The sequence below is a fragment of the Crocuta crocuta genome, unplaced genomic scaffold, assembly GCF_008692635.1.
Source record: "Crocuta crocuta isolate KB4526 unplaced genomic scaffold, BGI_CrCroc_1.0 scaffold207, whole genome shotgun sequence".
Taxonomy (NCBI): domain Eukaryota; kingdom Metazoa; phylum Chordata; class Mammalia; order Carnivora; family Hyaenidae; genus Crocuta; species Crocuta crocuta.
Genome location: NW_027531996.1, coordinates 2,654,197 through 2,672,912, shown reverse-complemented (window position 1 = coordinate 2,672,912; position 18,716 = coordinate 2,654,197). Strand labels below are relative to the sequence as shown.

Genomic DNA, 18,716 nt, shown 5'->3' with positions numbered 1-18,716 from the left:
TCCTTTAAGCAAGAAGAACCCAATAGCTTTGTTTGAAGTCATCTGTAATGATTAATTAAACTTGTTCATGTACAATCTTGATCCTATTTTAATAACTGAGTCTCTCCTTTTCTTACATTGAAATTCTTCTCTTAAAATCCATTGAATATGAGGTGCCTGGGAGGCTCAGTCGGTTAAGCGTCCAACTTAGGTCATGATCTCGCGGTTCGTGGGTTCGGGCCCCGCGTCGGGCTCTGTGCTGACTGCCAGCTCAGAGCCTGGAGCCTGTTTCAGAGTCTGTGTCTCCCTCTCTCTCTGACCCTCCCCTGCTCACGCTGTCTCTCTCTCTCTCTCAGAAATAAATAAAAAACATTAAAAAAAAGTAAAAATCCATTGAATAGATCCCATTCCACTCTCCATACAGACACCAACTCAACTCTCCTCCTCTACAAAACTGTATCTGCCTCACCCTAGCCTCTTTCTCCACCCCCATTTCCCAGGGCAAACTTGGTCCCTCCCACGAGTGGACCTCCACTTTACTTTGCATATACTTCTTCTGTATTTATCACAGTTAATTGCAGTTTATTGGTTGCATATCTAGATTTCTCACTAGCCTGAGGCTCCATGTTCATTTCTGTGGTCCCAAGACTCAACGGCTCCTGGTGGGTGGTCAGTTAATACTTGATGACTATTGAATGAACATACCGATTTAAAACCATCTTTTCATGGGGCTCCTGGGTAGCTCAGTCAGTTAAGCGTTGGACTACAGCTCAGGTCATGATCTCGTAGTTCTTGAGTTCAAGCCCCGCATCAGGGTTCTGTGCTAACATCCAGGAACCAGGGGCCTGCTTCAGATTTTGTGTCTCCCTCTCTCTCTCAGCTCCATCCCCTGCCCATACTCTGTCTGCTTCTCTCTCAAAAGTAAATAAACATTTAAAAACATTTTATAAAATCATTTTTTCTTGGGGTACCTGGATGGCTCAGACAGTTAACTGTCTGAGACTTTTGATTTTGGCTCAAGTCATGATCTTATGGTTCATGAGTTCAAGCCCTGCATGGGGCTCTGTGCAGACAGCACAGACCCTTCTTGGGATTCTCTCTCTTTCTCTCTCTTCTCCCTCCCCCAACTCTCAAAAACAAACATTTACAAAATTTTTAAAAATATTTTTTCCTTATGTTATATCCCAAAGCCACAGGAGCTTAGGCTTCCTGAATTTAAAAATGGAGACATACAAAGCAATCAGTCATTACCAAATGGCCTAAAATGGGGAGATGAGGGTCAAAGATAAGCTGGTTTGAAGTCAGAAGTAATATTGGTCATGTTAAGAAATTTGGATTTTATCCAATAGTAAAGAGCTATACAGGCTTTCAGCAAGGAGCAGTGTGGGATTGGATAGGCACTAGAAAATCTACCTGAATCAGATAAGACAGGGAAGAGGAATGGGATCCAAGGAAGGGTGTTCAAGACAGAGACGACTAGGGCAGCAAAGCTCACTATGTATTTGAAGGCCAGCAATGGATTGGCTGGCTAGAGCTGGATTCCTGTAGAGGAGCAGTGGCAGATCAAGTTGGAAGTATGACTTTATCATCAAGGATATCAAGCCAAGGAATATGAGCATGGAACCCGGAGTCTAGAAAGCTACGTTCTAGCTCTAGCTTTATCTTCAGCCCACTGTGTGGTCTTGGGGAAACTACTTCCCTTCTTTGGACCCCAGTTTCCTCATCTGTAAATCATGAGGAAAATTAATTACGTGATTTACGTTCTTTTCAATTCTGCCTTTTGATTCTTTACTCCTCCACCACCCTGCAGTGAAGCAATAAGGAGCCCTGAAATGTCTTATAGTGGGGAAAGAGATGCGGTAGTAACTGTACCAACCATGAGATCTTCAAGGGCGCCAGAGGGCTTGGCACATGGTTAGGGATCAAATAAAGTAGTTGGGGAATGATGTGGCTGCGGTGGAGAAGTGGGGGGTACATTTCCTGAGCACATCAAGCTCACTTTAGGAGACAGGGTTTCAAAACTGGGAATCAGCATATAATCAAAGCCAGTGTAAATTGTAAAGGCAAGCTGGGCAGAGGAGAGAAAAAAAAATTTTATTTCCTTCTTAGGAAATACATTCAACTTCCTGCCATTTTTGGGCAGGAAACAATCTTCTAGAAACCAGGACTAAAACCCAGCCGCTCCTTTTTTCCCATGGCAAGTCCTGAGTTCGCAGCTCAGGGTTTCCCTGTCTACAAGAACGTCACAGCTGCTGGCACGCAGGCTTCCTGCCGGGTTGCATCACCTTGCACGGGAACACTTGGGTGTTCAGGTTCTGCTGAAGGAAGAACCTTAGCTCCCTGGGAGAGCACGTAGAGACTGGTCTCAATCCCCGGCCTGCAGTGTGGGAGCTTTGCCCAGCCTGCAGCCCCTGGTACCTCCCCTGATACCCCCCTGCCGGGTGGAGATGGGAGGGGCAGCTGACGCTCTCCGAGGGGTAAATTTTCAGTTCCCTGTCTTCAGAGCCTACAAAATAGGTGACGTCATTTCCTTTTCTTGCGTTTTTCCATCATGCTGTGTGTTTAACCAACCTAACTCGCTGCCACCCTTTCTCTCGAGATTTCCTCTGACATAGCTGGGTCCCCGGTATTGGCTAATTCCTCCCAGTCACTACCTGCAGAGTAGGAGTCACTAGGAAAAGCCTCCCTTTGACTGGTATCTGGGGGGGAAAGTCCAGACATGGCCTTGAATTAAGTTCCCACGTCTAGAAGAATAGAGATGTAGTTACTTCATTGCCTTTTGATTCCCTACATTGTGGAATCCGGCACTGAGGTGGATGACCCCAAGGAACCCCGGGGAAAAGACACAGTCTCTTGGGACCTCTTGTGGGATTTCAGAGCATTGTAGGGAACAGAGCCTCTGATGTGGGAGAGCCTAACGTGGGAGACGGTGGATGGGGCAAAAAACACTTCTTTTCACAAACCTCTAATCAAAATTGAACGGTTTCTTTGATTATGACCATGGGAAACAAATATAAACCACAATAGTATTAGTAGTACCTGTGACTTTGTCACTGATAGAAAAGACAGATATTTTTGTAATACATTACAGTTGTTTCAGACACTTCAAAATATCGTTTATATTCATCACTACTTAGAAATGTCAGTAGTTTGGGGGTGCCGGGATGATTCAGTCAGTTGAGCACCCAATTCTTGATTTCAGCTCAGATCCTGATCTCACAGTTGTGAAATTGAGCCCCGTTTTGGGGTCTGCTCTGACAGCATGGAGCCTGCTTGGAATTGTCTCTCTCTCTCTCTCTGCACCTCCCCTGCTCATGCTCTCCATCTCTAGATAAATAAATAAACAAGCAAATAAATAAGAAGGATGTTGTAGTCTGTAGGACTTCTTGCTGCTAGTTCTTATTAACTAATGCATTACTAAAGAGGCACTTTTATTATATACTGCCTATTGTCATTCTATATTTTAATAGCTGTGTTTTAATATAATTGATTTCTTCGATAATTCCACATACTTTATTTTATGCAGTTAGAAACATTATTCTGAGTAGCACCCACAGGCTTTCCTGCGTGCCAAAGGGGTCCAGAGCACACAGAAGGTTGAGATTCCTGGCTCTAAAAGCAGGAAAAAAGGCACATGGGTATGTCAACCTCACTTTTCCAATTGTGACATGAAGTGGGAGAAGAAGAAGGCTATTTATGGAGATGATGGGACAGACTGCTTGTTATCAGGAGTCTCCTAGAAAATTCAGAGTCTGTGCTCATGATGGGCATTGAGGGTTTGGGGGTAGAGATTACTTCTTCTAAAAAAATTTTTTTAACGTTTTATTTATTTTTGAGAGCAAGGGAGACAGAGCACGAGCAGGGAGGGGCAGAGAGAGAAAGAGGGAGACACAGAATCCAAAACGGGCTCCAGGCGCTGAGTCCTCAGCACAGAGCCTGATGTGGGGCTCAAACTCACAGACCACGAGATCATGACCTAAGCCGAAGTCAGATGCTTAACCGACTGAGCCACCCAGGCGCCCCTAGAGATTACTTCTTGTCTGAGTTGTTTTCTTAGAGAGAGTCTGTTTTGAAAAAGGCTTTTTTTTTTTTTTTTTTAAGCAAGACTTTGAAGAACTGATTTTTTGAGCTTTGGGGCTGGAGAGGCTGTAACAGAAGCCTAAGGACCCTTGCTCCTTTCAGCAGGAGAGCTAGAAAAAAGCTCCTGAAGCAGTGGATGCTTCGATACCTAAGGGTGGCTGCCCCTGTGGATGTTGGGTGGGATGAGAGGGCAGGTATTGAAAAAGGTTGAAAAGGGTCAATGCCATGAATGGTGAACATCAATCTGAGGAAGTGCACTCTGAAATCTTCCATTGCTAAAAAACAATTACCCGTTTCCTTTGGTGACATCTCATGTGGTCATGTCATGTCATGTCAACATGTCAATGTTGCACACGTCAAACTTGCTTACTTATGTATTTCTCTAACTGGATTCAAAACTCTTTTTCAGGCTCTGGTTCCTTAAGAGACGAAGCTCTCTCATATCCAATAACTGTCTCATTAGACACTGTTTCTCACTCACCGGGCATAATCCCATTGCCTCACCGCAGTCCCTCCAGAGCTCACCGCCAAGGGGCGTTGTCTGCACTCTGCCTCAGGGGCATCTCATGCAGAGTTGCACAATGCTCATCTCGGGCTAGATGTGGGGGGTTTGGAGGCATTGAGGAAGTGAAGAAGAGGTGAAGTCAGTAGCTCTGGAGTTCTTTTCCCTGCTCACAGGACTGCTGGCCCAAAAAAACTGAGAACCCCCTTCCGAGAGGTAAGGTGCTGCTGCTGGCCCTGTCAGAGCAGACAGCACCCGCCCCCCCCCCAACCTGCACAGTCAGGACCATGATGCTCGCAGGTGAGCAGGACCTGGGTTAGCAAGGTACCCAGAGTGTTGATTGGTCCAGGAAAGGGATGGGAGGCACCGACCTTTGGCTTCCGGATGCGGGTTTAAAGACCATAAGACAACAATCTGGGCAAAATCAAAACCAAAGCCAGAGAGGCCAGACAAAGGGGAAAACTGACTCCTTGCTCTAGGCTAGAAACAGGGACACCAAACAGACTCATCCATGGAGGACAAGGAAGCCCGAGAGTATCCTAAAGCCAAAAGGCAAAGCCACAGGTTTCTTCCAAGAAGGAGCTGCCTAGGCATCTGAGATCGGCTTTGCTCCATATATATGGATTAATTTACTCAAGGAATGTTTATTTCCTGCGCACAGCTGTTCACAACGTAGCTCTTCCTGAGCTGAAGTTAACAGCTTGTCTCCCTGAAGAGAGCAGTCTGGAGAGAGGAGATGGGCACTAAGAGATCTCTGACTTGTCAAGACCCGGAAAACCAATCTTGGGTCCCAGGGAACACAAATGGAAGTTGGGTGTGGGTGGAGAGGAAGGAGCAAGAAGAAGACTGCTTTCTTCCCCAAGGGTGGAGCTATGGTTCTTGGGAAGTTAAGCCTAGTCTAGGGCAGAGATAGAACAGCAACAGAGCGTGACCAATGGCTCTTTTGTTGTTTGTAGCCCTTACTGAATGCCAGGCACTGAGTACTTCATAAACTATTAACTCATTCCATCCTCAGGCAACCCGTGAGGTAGGTATGATTATTCTTTTCATTTTCTAAATAAGGAAACTGAGCCACAGTATCTACTTGGTGCCTGGGAAAGTGACCAGACAGAGGTATCCAGACTAGGAACATGCTGGGGCAAATGTACTTCCCAGAAAGCTGGATTCTGAACCCTCGCCAAGCACCGTGCCTGGATCAAACCCTGTGCCCACACACGGAGGCTTCTTTTACGACACTCTAGTCCCATGGCAGAGGTCTGAGACTGATTCTCAGAAACAGAACTGGACGTGTAGCTTATCTCTAGAATGTGCTAGGCTCATAACATCTTTTAAAGAACTTATCCTCCCCCAACTCCTTGGTCAAATGCAATATGCTGACCCCTGAACCTACCTCCAAGAAAGAGTTTGTTTCTGCCACTGACCATGCATTCATTCCCAGTTGCCTAGGAGATAGCATGTGATTTGTACATACCAGGTATTGTGCTGGGCATGAATGAGGCCAGGTCCTTCAGATCAAGAAAGGGGTCCCACACTGGGGTGTCTGTGACTGAAGAAGGAAGAATAAGGGCAAGCCTGCAGGAGGGTGCCTGAGTAGCAGAGAGATTCAGGAAGACAGCCAGAGCCTGGCCGGCTGTGCAGAAACTGCAAGTCCTTTCTCAGGAACTCAGCTGACAGCCTCCTGGAGATGCAGTCCCAGAAGAAAACAGAGCTGGATTGGGCCAGTGCCTCTCATTTTGTCTCACTTGCCAGCTTAAAAAACATGTAAGAAAGAGGTTTTCCCAAAATTACAGTGTTTTCTGGGAAATCAGATTAGAGAAATTGAGAATCATCAAATAGTAGCAACCATTCTTTTAAAAAAAGTTTTAATGTTTATTCATTTTTGAGAGATAGAGAGAGACAGAGTGCGAGTGGGGGAGGAGCAGAGAGAGAGGAAGACACAGAATCTGAAGCAGACTCCAGGCTCTAAGCTGTCAGCACAGAGCCCGATGTAGAGCTCAAACCCACAAACTGCAAGATCATGACCTGAGCCGAAGTCGGACACCCAACCAACGGGGGTGTCCAGTTGAGCCAGCCAGGTGCCCCTCAACCATCCTTTGTAATGAACCTGCCACACATCTACTGTCTACATCTCCCATAGATGGTATTCTGAATCCTCACAACAGTTCTGTGAGGCAGCTCTCTCCTTCATTGGTACCGATGAGGAAACTGAGGCTCGGGGTAAGTGGATTGCCCAAGGTCACACAGAAAGTGGCAGGAGCACACAAAAATCTTAACCTTTTGGCCAATCTGTTGTGCAAGACCATAGTTCTTTTTAAAAGGCAGTTGCCCAATGCATGTGTGGCTGTCAGCGATTTGTTCTGGAGGATGGGAGAAGGAGAGAGTGTCCTCCAGAAGGAGCCCAGACCCTCAGCTGGACCAGGAACATCGTGTGACACATTCAGAAGTCAGCCTCTGCTTCTTTGCACTGCGTTGGCCAATTAATTTGTGTGTAATTTCACAGGATTGTTACTGGTAAATCCAGGCACCTTTTTGTACATCTGGGTTTAATGATCTATGTTGCTGGCATCCAGCATAGTAATCTAGGCCCTGGATTCTATAGTCTTGGCCAAAATAAAGTGAATTCCCCTGGCAACAAGGGCGGAGAGCACTGGACCTGGATTTACTGTCTAAATCTGCCATGGCTTAACCATGAAATTTTGGGCAAGTCTCCTACCTTCCTGAGCCTCAGACGCTTTCACTGATCATGCTGATCACCTCTGATGTCCTCGCTCCTCTGGACAAGCCCCTCTGGGGCTTGAGCAAGATCATATCTGTAAGGTGCCTGGCACCACCCTGCTACATGCTTTGTGGTCCCTCCCCTTGCACCTAAGCAGTGGAAGAGGAGCCCTAGATTTCCCAAGGGTGCCTAGGGGCTCAGAGAGGACCCAGAAGGGATGGTTTGAAGGATAATTTTACAGTTGGTTCCTCAGCAGATATTTCTTAAGCACCAGCTCTGTGAAAGCAGAAAATAAAAAACAAAACAACAAAACAACAATGCCAAAATAAAAATACAGCTCTGCTCCAGGCCCTCTGGGGGCTACAAAAGAGTCAAAATACATTCTTCAAGTCTGGAAGGAAAGACAGCTGCAGCAGTGAAGCGGACAAGGGAAATAAGCAGACAAGAGCTACGGAAAGAAAGAGATAGGGGGGCACCGGGGTGGCTCAGTCGGTTAAGCGTCCGACATCGGCTCAGGTCATGATCTCACTGTTGATGAGTCTGAGTCCCATGTCGGGCTCTGTGCTGACAGCTCAGAACCTGGAGTCTGCTTTGGATTCTGTGTCTCCCTCTTCCTCTGCTCATGCTCTGTCTCTCTGTCTCTTAAAAATAAAATAAAAACATTGAAGGTTTTGATGCATATTCTCTCTCTCTCTCTCTCTCTCTTAATAAATAAGCATTTAAAAAAAAAAGAAGAAAAGAGAGAGAGCACTTCTTCCATATTTCTCCCTCCCCTTCCCTCCCATCCCCCTCTTCCTCTACTACTCCTTCTCCAAATTTGCTGGTATGCAGGTACAGCACCTTCTCTTCCAGCCTCCAGCCATGCATGCTAAATGCATCAGGGGGACATTTCATCCTGACTGAGGGCCCAAGCTTTGGAGTAAGACGTCCTCAGCTGGGATCCCAGCTCCACAACCAGCTGTGTGACCCCAAGTGTGTTGCAGAACCTCACGAAGCTGTAGATTTCTTCATCTGTAGAATCGGGTTGGTCAATAATCTTTACCTTGGAGGAGTATCGTAGGGAGTAAAGGAGAACGCATATGTAAAGCTTTCACCTCGGTGCCTGGGACATGGTGAGCATCCAACACGTGTACATTGTCATTGACATTACAGTTCATTCTTGAAAGCAGGTTCCCTAGCTCTTGTGGGCTGTGTGACTTCGGGTAAGTTACTTAACCTCTCTGTGCCTGTGTCCTCCTTCGGGTTTAATTATTTGTATAGCTAGGATTCAATGCAGTGGCCCTTTTTCATTTTATTTCCTTCTCAGAACTGCTATAGGATTGTTGTGAGAATAAAATAAAACATGTTTATTCCTATTATAATCCATTATGTGTAGTTCTTAAAAAAAAAACAACAAAAAAACTATTGCCTGCATCCAGAAGTACTATATAAATGTTTGCTATTATTAAGTTCATTTAGATCACATATTCAAGAAATGTGAATTTAACACCTACTAAGTGCCAGGCAGTGAAGAAGAAACCAAACTGTCCTCACCTTCATGGAGCTTACATCCGAGTGGGGAAATGGATAATAAAATAGGATTCTGGGGAAGCAGGAAAGGGGTGTAAGATGTACTAAAGGTGGAAATGGAAGATACCATAAGATAACTTTCAATGAAGGCTTAAAGGAGGAGGAGGGGCAAGCTGTGCAGGTGTCTGGGGTCAAGTGCATCCCAGGGCGGGCGCGCAAAGATCAGAAATGCTGTGCTGATGCTGCTGCTGCCCTCATGCAGCTGTCCAGCCGGTTTAGGATGGGTGTTCATCCAAGGTCGCCTTGGAAAGGTGGAGTCCTCTGCAAACAGTCCCGCTTTCTCTTAATAGCCTCTTAATCCCATCAAAGCATAGCATTGTTGTTTTTTAATCCTGCCTCTCCTTACATGCGTGTGTGCCCACAAAGTACAAAGGCCCTAAGATGAGAACATGCCCAGTGTGTTTGAAGGACACGGAAGAGGCCAATGTGGCTGGGTGGGAGTGAACCCCGACCAGCAGTAGGGACACAGAGGAAACGGAGCTGGGGAGGCAGTGTGTGCAGACAGTAGGGCTCTCTAGACCATCACATGGCTCTGGCTTTCAAATGATCCCACGCAGTAGATTATATAGGGACCTGTGTCCACCTTCCTGGCAACTAAGGACCAAAGAAATTTAGTGACCTGCCCTGGGCAGTTCATGGCAGGAGCAGCCTTGAAACCAGATCATTTGATGCTCTCAGCAGCGTTTGGAGATTGGTGTCATTAGTCCCCTTTTACAGAAGAGGACACTGAGACTTAGAGACCTTAAGTAGTCTGTTCAAAGTCCCACAGGATTGGAACCAGGTCCGTCTGATTGCAGAGATCCCGCTCTGTGCACTACAGCATGCTCTGAAACCCCTTCCTCAGTTAGGAGTAAAGAAAGGATGCTCTGGCCAGCCAGCTCCGCTATAGATACTGACCCAGGACAGTGCGTTTTAAGCGCTTATTTCAGCACCTGGCATATGGTAGGTGCTCAGTGTCAGTTGTTACTGCCGGTAACCATGTGAGGAGCGTCCTTCTAGAAGATGGTGCCCGATACCCCCCGCTTTGGGCTGTACTTGCTGAAATAGTTGTTGTACTTTGTCACCAGGACAGCCACCCCTCTGTCAGAAACACCTTCTCTCTAGCATAACATAAATACCCATGGAAGGTGAATTGAGGGTCAGAGAAGAGGAATCTGGGCAGAGAGCAGTAAGGAAGAAATGACAGACAAAGACGGGGGTGGTGGGGGAATGAGAGAGAGAGAGAATGGAGCTCAGAAGATGAGTGATACCAAGTTGCTGGTGGTCAGAGCCCTGCATCCATCTCCCTGACCATCTGTGGAGGGAGGACAGGGTGCGGGGTAGAGGCTTTGAAGACCCAGTGTGGAGCCCGTCTCTGCACTGACTCACTTTGGGGCTCAGTGATTCTTATCCCTCTCTAGCCTCAGTTCCCCATCTATGTGCATTCTTTAAGTCCCCTTTCACTTTTTAGAAGTATTTATTTATCTATTTTGAGAGAGAGGGAGGGAGCTCTGTCGGGGGAGGGGCAGAGAAAGAGGGAGACAGCGAATTTCAAGCAGGCTTGGTCCTGTCCTCACAGAGCCAGATGCGAGGCTTGAACTCATGAACTGGGAGACCATGACCTGAGCCACCACTTAACCGGCTGAGCCACTCAGGCGCCCCATAAGGCTCCTTTCACTCCTAATCTTCACCACTTACAATTCCTTGATCCGCCTTGGCTGAACGAGGAGACACTTCTGCTAACTGATGGAAGACTGAGTTTATTCAGGAAAAATCGGTCAGTACAATATGCACTACAAGTTATCATTCTGTTCCCATCACAGTCGTGGGAAAGACAACCGTACAATAAATTAGGGGAAAGCCGACCTGTCCCCACCTCGGTGGCCCTCGGGACCTTACAGACCTGTTTATTATAAATATGACAGCAGACTATTTGGCTACTTTCAGGTGCAATCAGCAGTCTGGGCCCAGCAGGTGGGCCTTGCAGGTGCAAACTGAGATCTGTTCAAACCTAGATTTTTCCCTGCAATACCCCAGCCCCAGGGGAGAGAATTCGGAAAGCTTGAGGGAGGTCTTTTTAAAATAACCCTTATCTGCATAAGAACTGGGACTTTCCCATCTCCCTCCCCTCAAGAAGCCTGGAAGGGGGGGTGGGGGCAGCTTCTCCCTGGGGCGTTAGGTTCTGGTTGGTTGTCAGGCAGCAGAAGTTCCTTGATGATTCTTGTCAATCCAGGTTAGAAAGACGTCAAGTTCTCCCAGAGACTTGATGGCCACTGATCTAACCTCCAGCTGAAACCAGGAAAATCATCATCAGAACTTGCTTTTCTAGCCTTTGTCATCGTCAAAGGCTATGTTCCAGTCCTCATGAGGTTTTCCTTTTATTCATCAATTATATTGTCGGAACATTCACACCCCAAATTATTTTTCTAGCAGCCAACCTACGTTGTCTCCCCCACACAAATGCTTACATCCTATCAGCAGCTTATAAACAAAATTAAAAACTCTTCATTTTTTGCCTTCTTTTTTTTTTCATAGAAACACACACACACACACACACACACACACACACACACGCCTTACTGGCCAGTTCTTTTGCTTGTTTTCCTTTTTCATCAGCTTGCTTTACTTCTCCCCAAGGAAGTCTCAACCCCAGCGGTGCTCTCCAGTGGGTGGGGGAGCACGCTGTCCGCATCTGACATATGAAAGCACTGAAGCCCCTAGCAGAACCGGAACTAGGACTCAGGTTTCCTGACTTATCCCACCCCTTTCCAGCAGACTGCAAGGAGACGGTAAGATCCAAAAGTATATCCTGTAGAGCCAGAGAGCCCGAGATCGAGTCCTACCTCCACCACTTGGTTGCGGTAGTTACATTAGTTAAATTACATAACCTGTTTGTGCCTCCGTTTCCTCATTTATCAAATGTCAATAATGGCTCATAGCGCCGTTATGAGGAACACAGGTGTTGATACCTGTACTGTCCTTGGAACAATACCTGGCTTGTGGTAAGAACAATTCAAGTCCCAGCTATTGTTATAATGTTATCCTACGGAGCCTCTCCACAAGGAGGCTGTGCACACCTCCCGCCTCCTTGCTCTGACTCAAAGCATTAGCATCATTTGGGAGTGTGGTTGAAATGCAGAATCTTCCGCATGATTCAAGACTTCCTAAGCCAGAACCTGTATTTTATTTTGACAAAGGACGGCTGTAAATAACACAGTTGGTACCCTACCTCTCTCTTACATGTGCATTCTACACCTGCATGTATGGGAGAAGCACTGCTCTTTGTCACCCTCAGAATGCTGGTGGCAGTTGCCTCCCCCAGTGACACCTAGCAGGTGACATGTTCTGTACATCACAGCTTACAGTTCGCTGGGGATCTGTGTTCCCTCTGTGTCACACCCATCGGAAGTAGTGTGTGCTTTCCCTCAAAATTGAACACAGGTTAGTTCTGATATGTGAGGGCAGAAGAAGATGGTGGAGGTGTGATGGAGAAGGGGGGCCCAGAAATCAGCAAAGGGGGTAAGACCAACACACTTTGCTGACACACGGGATTGGGATGACCGGCACTAAACTCTTGTTGTGTCCATGAGTGACTGTGTGGAGCGGGGGCTGAAGGGCTGGGGCCCTGTCACTCAGGGTCCCACTTTCCATCTCTGTCTTCCACATCCCCCCCACCCCATCCTTACCTCACTGTAGTTGTCAAGGATGGTTCTGGTGATGTTGGTGGCTTCCTCCCTGCAGTGACACTGCTTTTGCATCTGCTGTGATCAAGGGGAGGAAATACCCATCAGAGGACCTTTCTACCCAGCCCGCTCTTTCCACCTGAGGGGCGACATTCCTCCTTCTTCCCAAGGTGAGGCAGGTGGGTAAACTCAGGTTGGAGCAGCAAGGGGGAGGAGGGTCTGTTTGTAGAGTCACCCTGTGTTGGCCCAGGGCTTTTGTTCTTTCCCTGGACTTACAGCTCGCCCGACCAGAAGGGCCAGAGAAGTAGGTGCCAAATCTGTTTGGTCACCGCTCTGTGAATGCAGCACCCTGCAAGGGAGGCACTAAGTATTTATTGGATTAGTTAATTAAGTAATCGATTAAATGAAACATAATGTAAGTACAGCCAGGGTCATGACTTCTAACAATTTTAGAATCTTAGGGACAGAAAGGAGAGGTGATTTTCTACAAAGTCACTCCGGTGATCATTGGCAGGGATGGGGCTAGAACCCGGATTTCTCCTGGTCTAAGTTTTTGTTGGGTTTGTTTGGGTTTAGTTTTCTTTCTGGTGTTTGTTTTTAATAGATCGCAATGAATTTACAGGCAGCCTGTAGGGAGGGACTATCGGAGGGAACAACGTAGAGGTTAATTGGTATGAAAACCCCAAAGGGTCCCAAACAAAGAAACTAGAGAGATAGGGAGATGCTTAGGACAAGCCTGGACTCCTGGGCATGGCTCTCTCATAAGCCAACCCTGAGATCACTTGAGGAGTGCTTTGATATAAGCGGTCACCTCAGGAGGATTATGTGTGAGGAAAGCAGGTCCGATGGGGTATCAGGAGGGAGGAAGCCCTGAGGAAGAGATTCTGGACAGTTCCCCCCATGGATGACAGGGCAGGGAATTTCCTTTTGTCCAAGAACCATTTCAGAGAGCCAGCTGGGCACAGCATGCCCTGGGGCGGACGGGAAACAGATGTTCAGAGATCCTGATGTGGCAACTCACACATTGTTGCAGAGCTCTGTGCATGTAGAGGAAAGAGTTGGCAATGCTGCTGAGTTTTCTCAAGATTTGGGGGTTCAGCTCCTGATGGTCCTTGAACACCTTGTCCACGTAAAATGCCAGGAGGTTCTTGGTCACACAGCATACATCTAAGGGCTACAGACACAAGTTAGAGAAAGCTCCAGAAGCCCTCTCTCTGACTGTCTTAGAACCAAAGCAGTCTTTTTTGGGTGGGGGCATCAAGGATTGAAATAGCTAAAAGTAAATTTTTCAAATTCCTTTTGGTCTCAGAGTGTCCAACTCTTTTTACCACATCAAAGCTGCTTTTGATGAAGGCACTGAGGAGAGATTGCGTTTCACCTCCTCTTTCTAATGGCCAGGAAGTACAGTAACAAGTGATGGAGCCCAGTCACAGACTAGAATTCTCTCTGCAACATCCCTAACATGCCATCACTAACTTCAGCTTAAAGTCCATCCAGGAATTAGGCATCTGCCTTTTGAAAGGATCCCTGCCTGCACAGCTTTCTGGAAAAGCACTTCCTTATGATGTGCTTCAGCTTGCTCCTTGGGTCCATCTCCCATCCATCAACACATATACAAATACAAATATATAAATACCAATAGCTACTGCGCACCAAGTGTCTGCTGGGCACATATTCCTTCCATTGTAACGACATTGTGTTTATCCTGCTCTGCTTCCCCCACCACTCCAATCTGTCCTTTTTAAACTGCAGGGATCATCCAAATGGAGCTAAGATGTGCAAGAATGGACACGGACAGCTGCACAAATGCATATACATCTGGGCAGGTCCACAGCCAGCAGAGTGCGCATCTCCCTAAGGGGGTGGGGTTGGGGAGATGGTGTTGAATTCCCAGGACACAGCTCAGGCTGCTGGCCAGGCGGGATTTTCTTCTAGCAATTTACATTGCCCCCGAAGAGGAGAGTTGGTGAGTTGCTCCGCCGAAGATTTTTAGCTCAGTCTGAGAAGGGAGAAGTGTGCAGAGGGGAACTGCATCCATCTTCATTAACATTAAAGCGGCAAAGCTTCCTTGGCCCCACAACAGCTTTTCCTAGATGACAAAGTCTACTCGCAAATGCAAAAACACTTCTCCTTCTCTCCTGCTAGCTCCCTTAACCAAAGAGGCAAAACGTTGCACGCCTTTGTTTTACCAGGGAGAGAGGGAGAAAACGTGATGATATAGAACTGCATCTCCATTGACCCCTTTCCTTAGACCCCATCAGCGATTTCTAGTTCTGGAGAAGAGAGAGAATCTGGAGACAGAGGGAGCTCGGAGTTTAGCCACTGGCTCAACCACTGACTAGTCCTTTTCTTGCCCAAGCTATCTATCAATTTGCTCATTTGAAAATGTTATTTTGGAATAGGTGGCCTTTTGGGTCCCTTCCAGCTGAGATATCCAGGGAGTCTCTTATACAGTTGGCTCGAACAGTATTTAGTAAGTGGCTACATCTGTTTACTACAAATAAATCAGGCCCAATACTGCCTAGAGATAAGGAAATAAATCAGGTCCAATACTGTCAGAGATAAGGAAAAAATAAAAAGAGTAATCAGTGCAGCTGTCCCTCCTACTCTGGGAGATAAATACCTGAAAAAACTGGATGTTTCTAGAATGCTTACAAGGACTGGAGGAGCTCATTTTTAAAAAATGTTTATTTATTTATTTTGTAGAGAGAGCATGAACAGAGGAGGCGCAGAGAGAAAGGAAGAGAGAGAGAATCCCAAGCAGGTTCTGCACTATCAGTGCAGGACATGGGTGGGGCTCGATCCCACAAGATCATGACCTGAGCCAAAACCAAGAGCTGGACGCTTAACCAACTGAGCCACCCAGGTGTCCCTGGAAGAGCTCATCTTCAAAGCTCTTCCCAATGGCTCCTTCTGTAAAGTGAATTCTCACCTCATAAGTCAACTGTTTTTTTTTTTTTTAAATTTTTATAGTTTAGTTATTTTTGAGACAGAGAGAGACAGAGCATGAGTAGGGGAGGGGCAGAGAGAGAGGGAGACACAGATTCCGAAACAGGCTCCAGGCTCTGAGCTGTCAGCACAGAGCCCAATGTGGGGCTCGAACCCACAAACCGTGAGATCTGACCTGAGCTGAAGTCAGACGCTTAACCAACTGAGCCACCTAGGTGCCCCATAAGTCAACTGTTTTACAACACACCCTCAATATCTCTCATCTGGACCATTGGACTGATCTCCTTACTGGCCTCCCTGCTTCACATTCTCCACTATAAAGAACATCACCAGACTGTCTTTGTGAAAGGTCTGTGGTCATACAGTCTTCAATCCAGAAACCTATAGTGACTCCCCATTGTCTGTATTATTATAAGGTCGATGCTCAGCCTGACTTAAGGTTCTTGGTAAAATGACTCCAGTGTATATTTCTCCACCTCATCCTCTCCCGCTCACCTCATTCACCTGCATGTCCCTCAGACCACAAGCCTGGCTGCCTCACTGTTCCCTGACACACATTCATTATCTCACACATAGTCTCCTTGATCTCGACTCCTTCCTCCCTTATCCACTGACCCACAGCCAACTCAGCTTTTAAGCCACTGCTCATTTCCTCAGCTCCCCCATGAAACCTTCCAGAATCACCCCGAGCCACAGACAGCCTGTCCGAATCGAGTGTGTGTTACCCCCAATCTCTCCCTAGTTAAGTGGTGCTTTTTTGATCCTTCCTAAGGGGCTTCCAAGTCCCTAAGACACAAGTGCGCCCTAATGCATCAGCTGGCAAATAAGAAACCGGAATATTTGGAGTACGCTGGAGATTAGAAAAGGGAAGACAGGGTGGGGATTTCTTTCTCAGCCTGGAGCTACTTTTCCATAAAAATAACAATGCAAGAAAAAGCAGATTTGGGCCAATACCTTAATGCCATGCAGGGTCTCCGACGTGGCCAGGATGGTGACATTTTGGAAGGTGTCTTTAGCTTGCTATGGAAAGAAACATAAGAGCAGACACAAGCAATAAACATTCCATGTCCCCCTGAGACACAAAAAATAATGAAAAGGAACTTGTTCTTCAAGTGAAGATGTATGCGGAGACACACTCCTTGCCCACACCTTCACCCTGAACCTCTACTCACGATGGTTTTTTTGATTTCTTGGAAACTCTCTTCTATATGGCGTATGTCGATGGAAACCAGACATCTCCTAAGACCTCGGGCATGCACTGAGCACAAGAAGAGTATAGCAGCCATGAGCTGGAGGGAAACACGCTGTGCCTTCATATCCTGCAGGAAGGGATGGAAGTCAGCTGCCGATCTGAGAGCAGAAAGCAATAGAGACCCCTGACGGTTCTGCCCTTTGGACCTCACGAGGCAGTCCACAGCAACCAAGGAAACAAGACTCACTACCTCAGCCTTGTGGTGTTCATGGTCATGTGTCTTCTCCTCTGGTTTTCTTTAATCAATTGACTGAGCCCCCACCTTCACCCCAGAATGCACTCTACAGTACTCTTTCAAGCCCCAGAGAGTATATTCGTATGGTATCACTCCATTATGACTCAACATGCTCACTTTGTCAACAGTGTTGAAAAGCATTGTTTGTAATAAATTAAATAGGAAAAACAGTGTTGGTAATATGCCCTAGGAATTAGGCAACAGATCTGAAAAACCCTAAAAGCACATTTGGTTTTTTTAATGTTTGCTCCTGAAATAGGCGACACCCTTTTGTTATAAATCCTCGATGTGTATCTGCTTAAAATCATTTGTTTGAAGTCATCTATGAAGATGTCACCTTCTTCTGGAAAATAACTCATTAGGCACTGTGAAGCAAGAGAGGAGGGCAAGTTGGGGACTTGCCCACTGAGCCCACTGAACCGGGGCTGTGAGGGACATGTTTGCAACTAAGCTAGTCCTAGGCAGGGCCAGACTCGGACTTACCATCTTTGCTCATTCCATCACCCTCCCTGCCTCCATCCTGCTCTCTGCCTTGTCCATTAAACCGCTTTCACGGTGTCACCCAGACACATTGAGAAAAGGGCACACGATGTAATTGCACAGCTCGTTGATTCTCTTTCATGGTCTTTCCCCAGCACTAGCCCAGGACTTAGCCTTAAAGAGAAGTCTTAGGACTTGCGTGTGACTAGACCAGAGCTCTGCCCAGTGTCCTCAGTGGTGCCTGCTCAGCACTTTTTCTTGGAGCCACGTGTGTGCCAGTGTGAATGTGGCGTGTGGCAGCATAGGAGATAGGAAGCCAGCTGGGGGGGCTGAGGAACCCCCCACCCAACTCCTCACCCTGGCTCCTGTTGTGACCGCTTTAAAGCACGTGTGTGTGAGTGTGAACCTCGGCAGCCCCCGCTCCCCACCACCCCTCCCCAGTCTTCCTTGGGATTCTCAGGCTCTAGAAAGACACAGCAAATCCTGTTTAGAAAATCATTTTGCCTCATGTCTTCTTAACTCTATGTCAGTCATTCCCGGTGAGCGCACAGGTATAGAATGAGGCCTCAGCCAGTGGCAGGCATCATACTAAAGGCCCTAATTCCTCTTTTTCCAATCTCTTTCTGGCAAAACAGGAAAATAGAAGACTGTAGAGTCCCCCACAGCTCTAATGCCTCTCAAGGCAACTAGGATGCTTCTGGAAAGTCACGTGAGTAGGAAGAGAACACAGTTTTTCTCCTGACAAGACACCTCTCAGAAGCAGGGGAACATTTTCCGATCATCCCATGCCTGAACCCCATTGTGAAGGGGAGAAAGATGCTCCCCTTAGCTAGGTTAGGCAATCGGAGACATCTCGGCCGACTCAGATAATAGTAACATCTACTGTTTATCGTACAGGCCATGTGTGTTGGGCATTGTGCCAAGCATTTTCCATAATAATCTAATGCTCACAACCACCCTGTGAGGTGGGTTGTTTTCTGCCCCAATTCTATTCAAGAGGAAACTGAGACAGAGAACTGAAGAAACCTGCCCAAGGTGGGCGGCCAGCAGGTGGCAGAGCCAGGACTGGAAGACAAGCAGGCTGGCCTTGAGCCGGCTGCCCTCACCACCACCCCATCCCACTTACAGTACCATTCGGCCGGGGGCTCAGCTGAGCATCCCAGCAGATCCCTTCTCACCAGACAGACAGGACCACCTTTCTGATCGGCTCCCGCTGAACAGCGATTCTCCTTACATTTAAAGAGCCATTTAATACTGCAAAGCCTTAAAAAAAGATAGATATCAAGTGCCCA

The 18,716-nt window shown here is 47.1% G+C and overlaps 1 protein-coding gene across 1 annotated transcript; it reads right to left on the bottom strand.

The window, feature by feature from the left end:
- Nucleotides 1–11,009: 11,009 nt before the first annotated feature.
- IL19 (interleukin 19) lies at nt 11,010–16,773 on the bottom strand. The gene is made up of 5 exons (XM_077775132.1): nt 16,630–16,773; nt 16,412–16,477; nt 13,530–13,682; nt 12,512–12,586; nt 11,010–11,114 (listed from the first exon to the last, which is right to left on the bottom strand). The coding sequence occupies exons 1-5, from the start codon at nt 16,771–16,773 to the stop codon at nt 11,019–11,021; spliced, it is 534 nt and encodes a 177-aa protein (XP_077631258.1). The 3' UTR covers nt 11,010–11,018.
- Between the last annotated feature and the right edge of the window lie 1,943 nt (nt 16,774–18,716).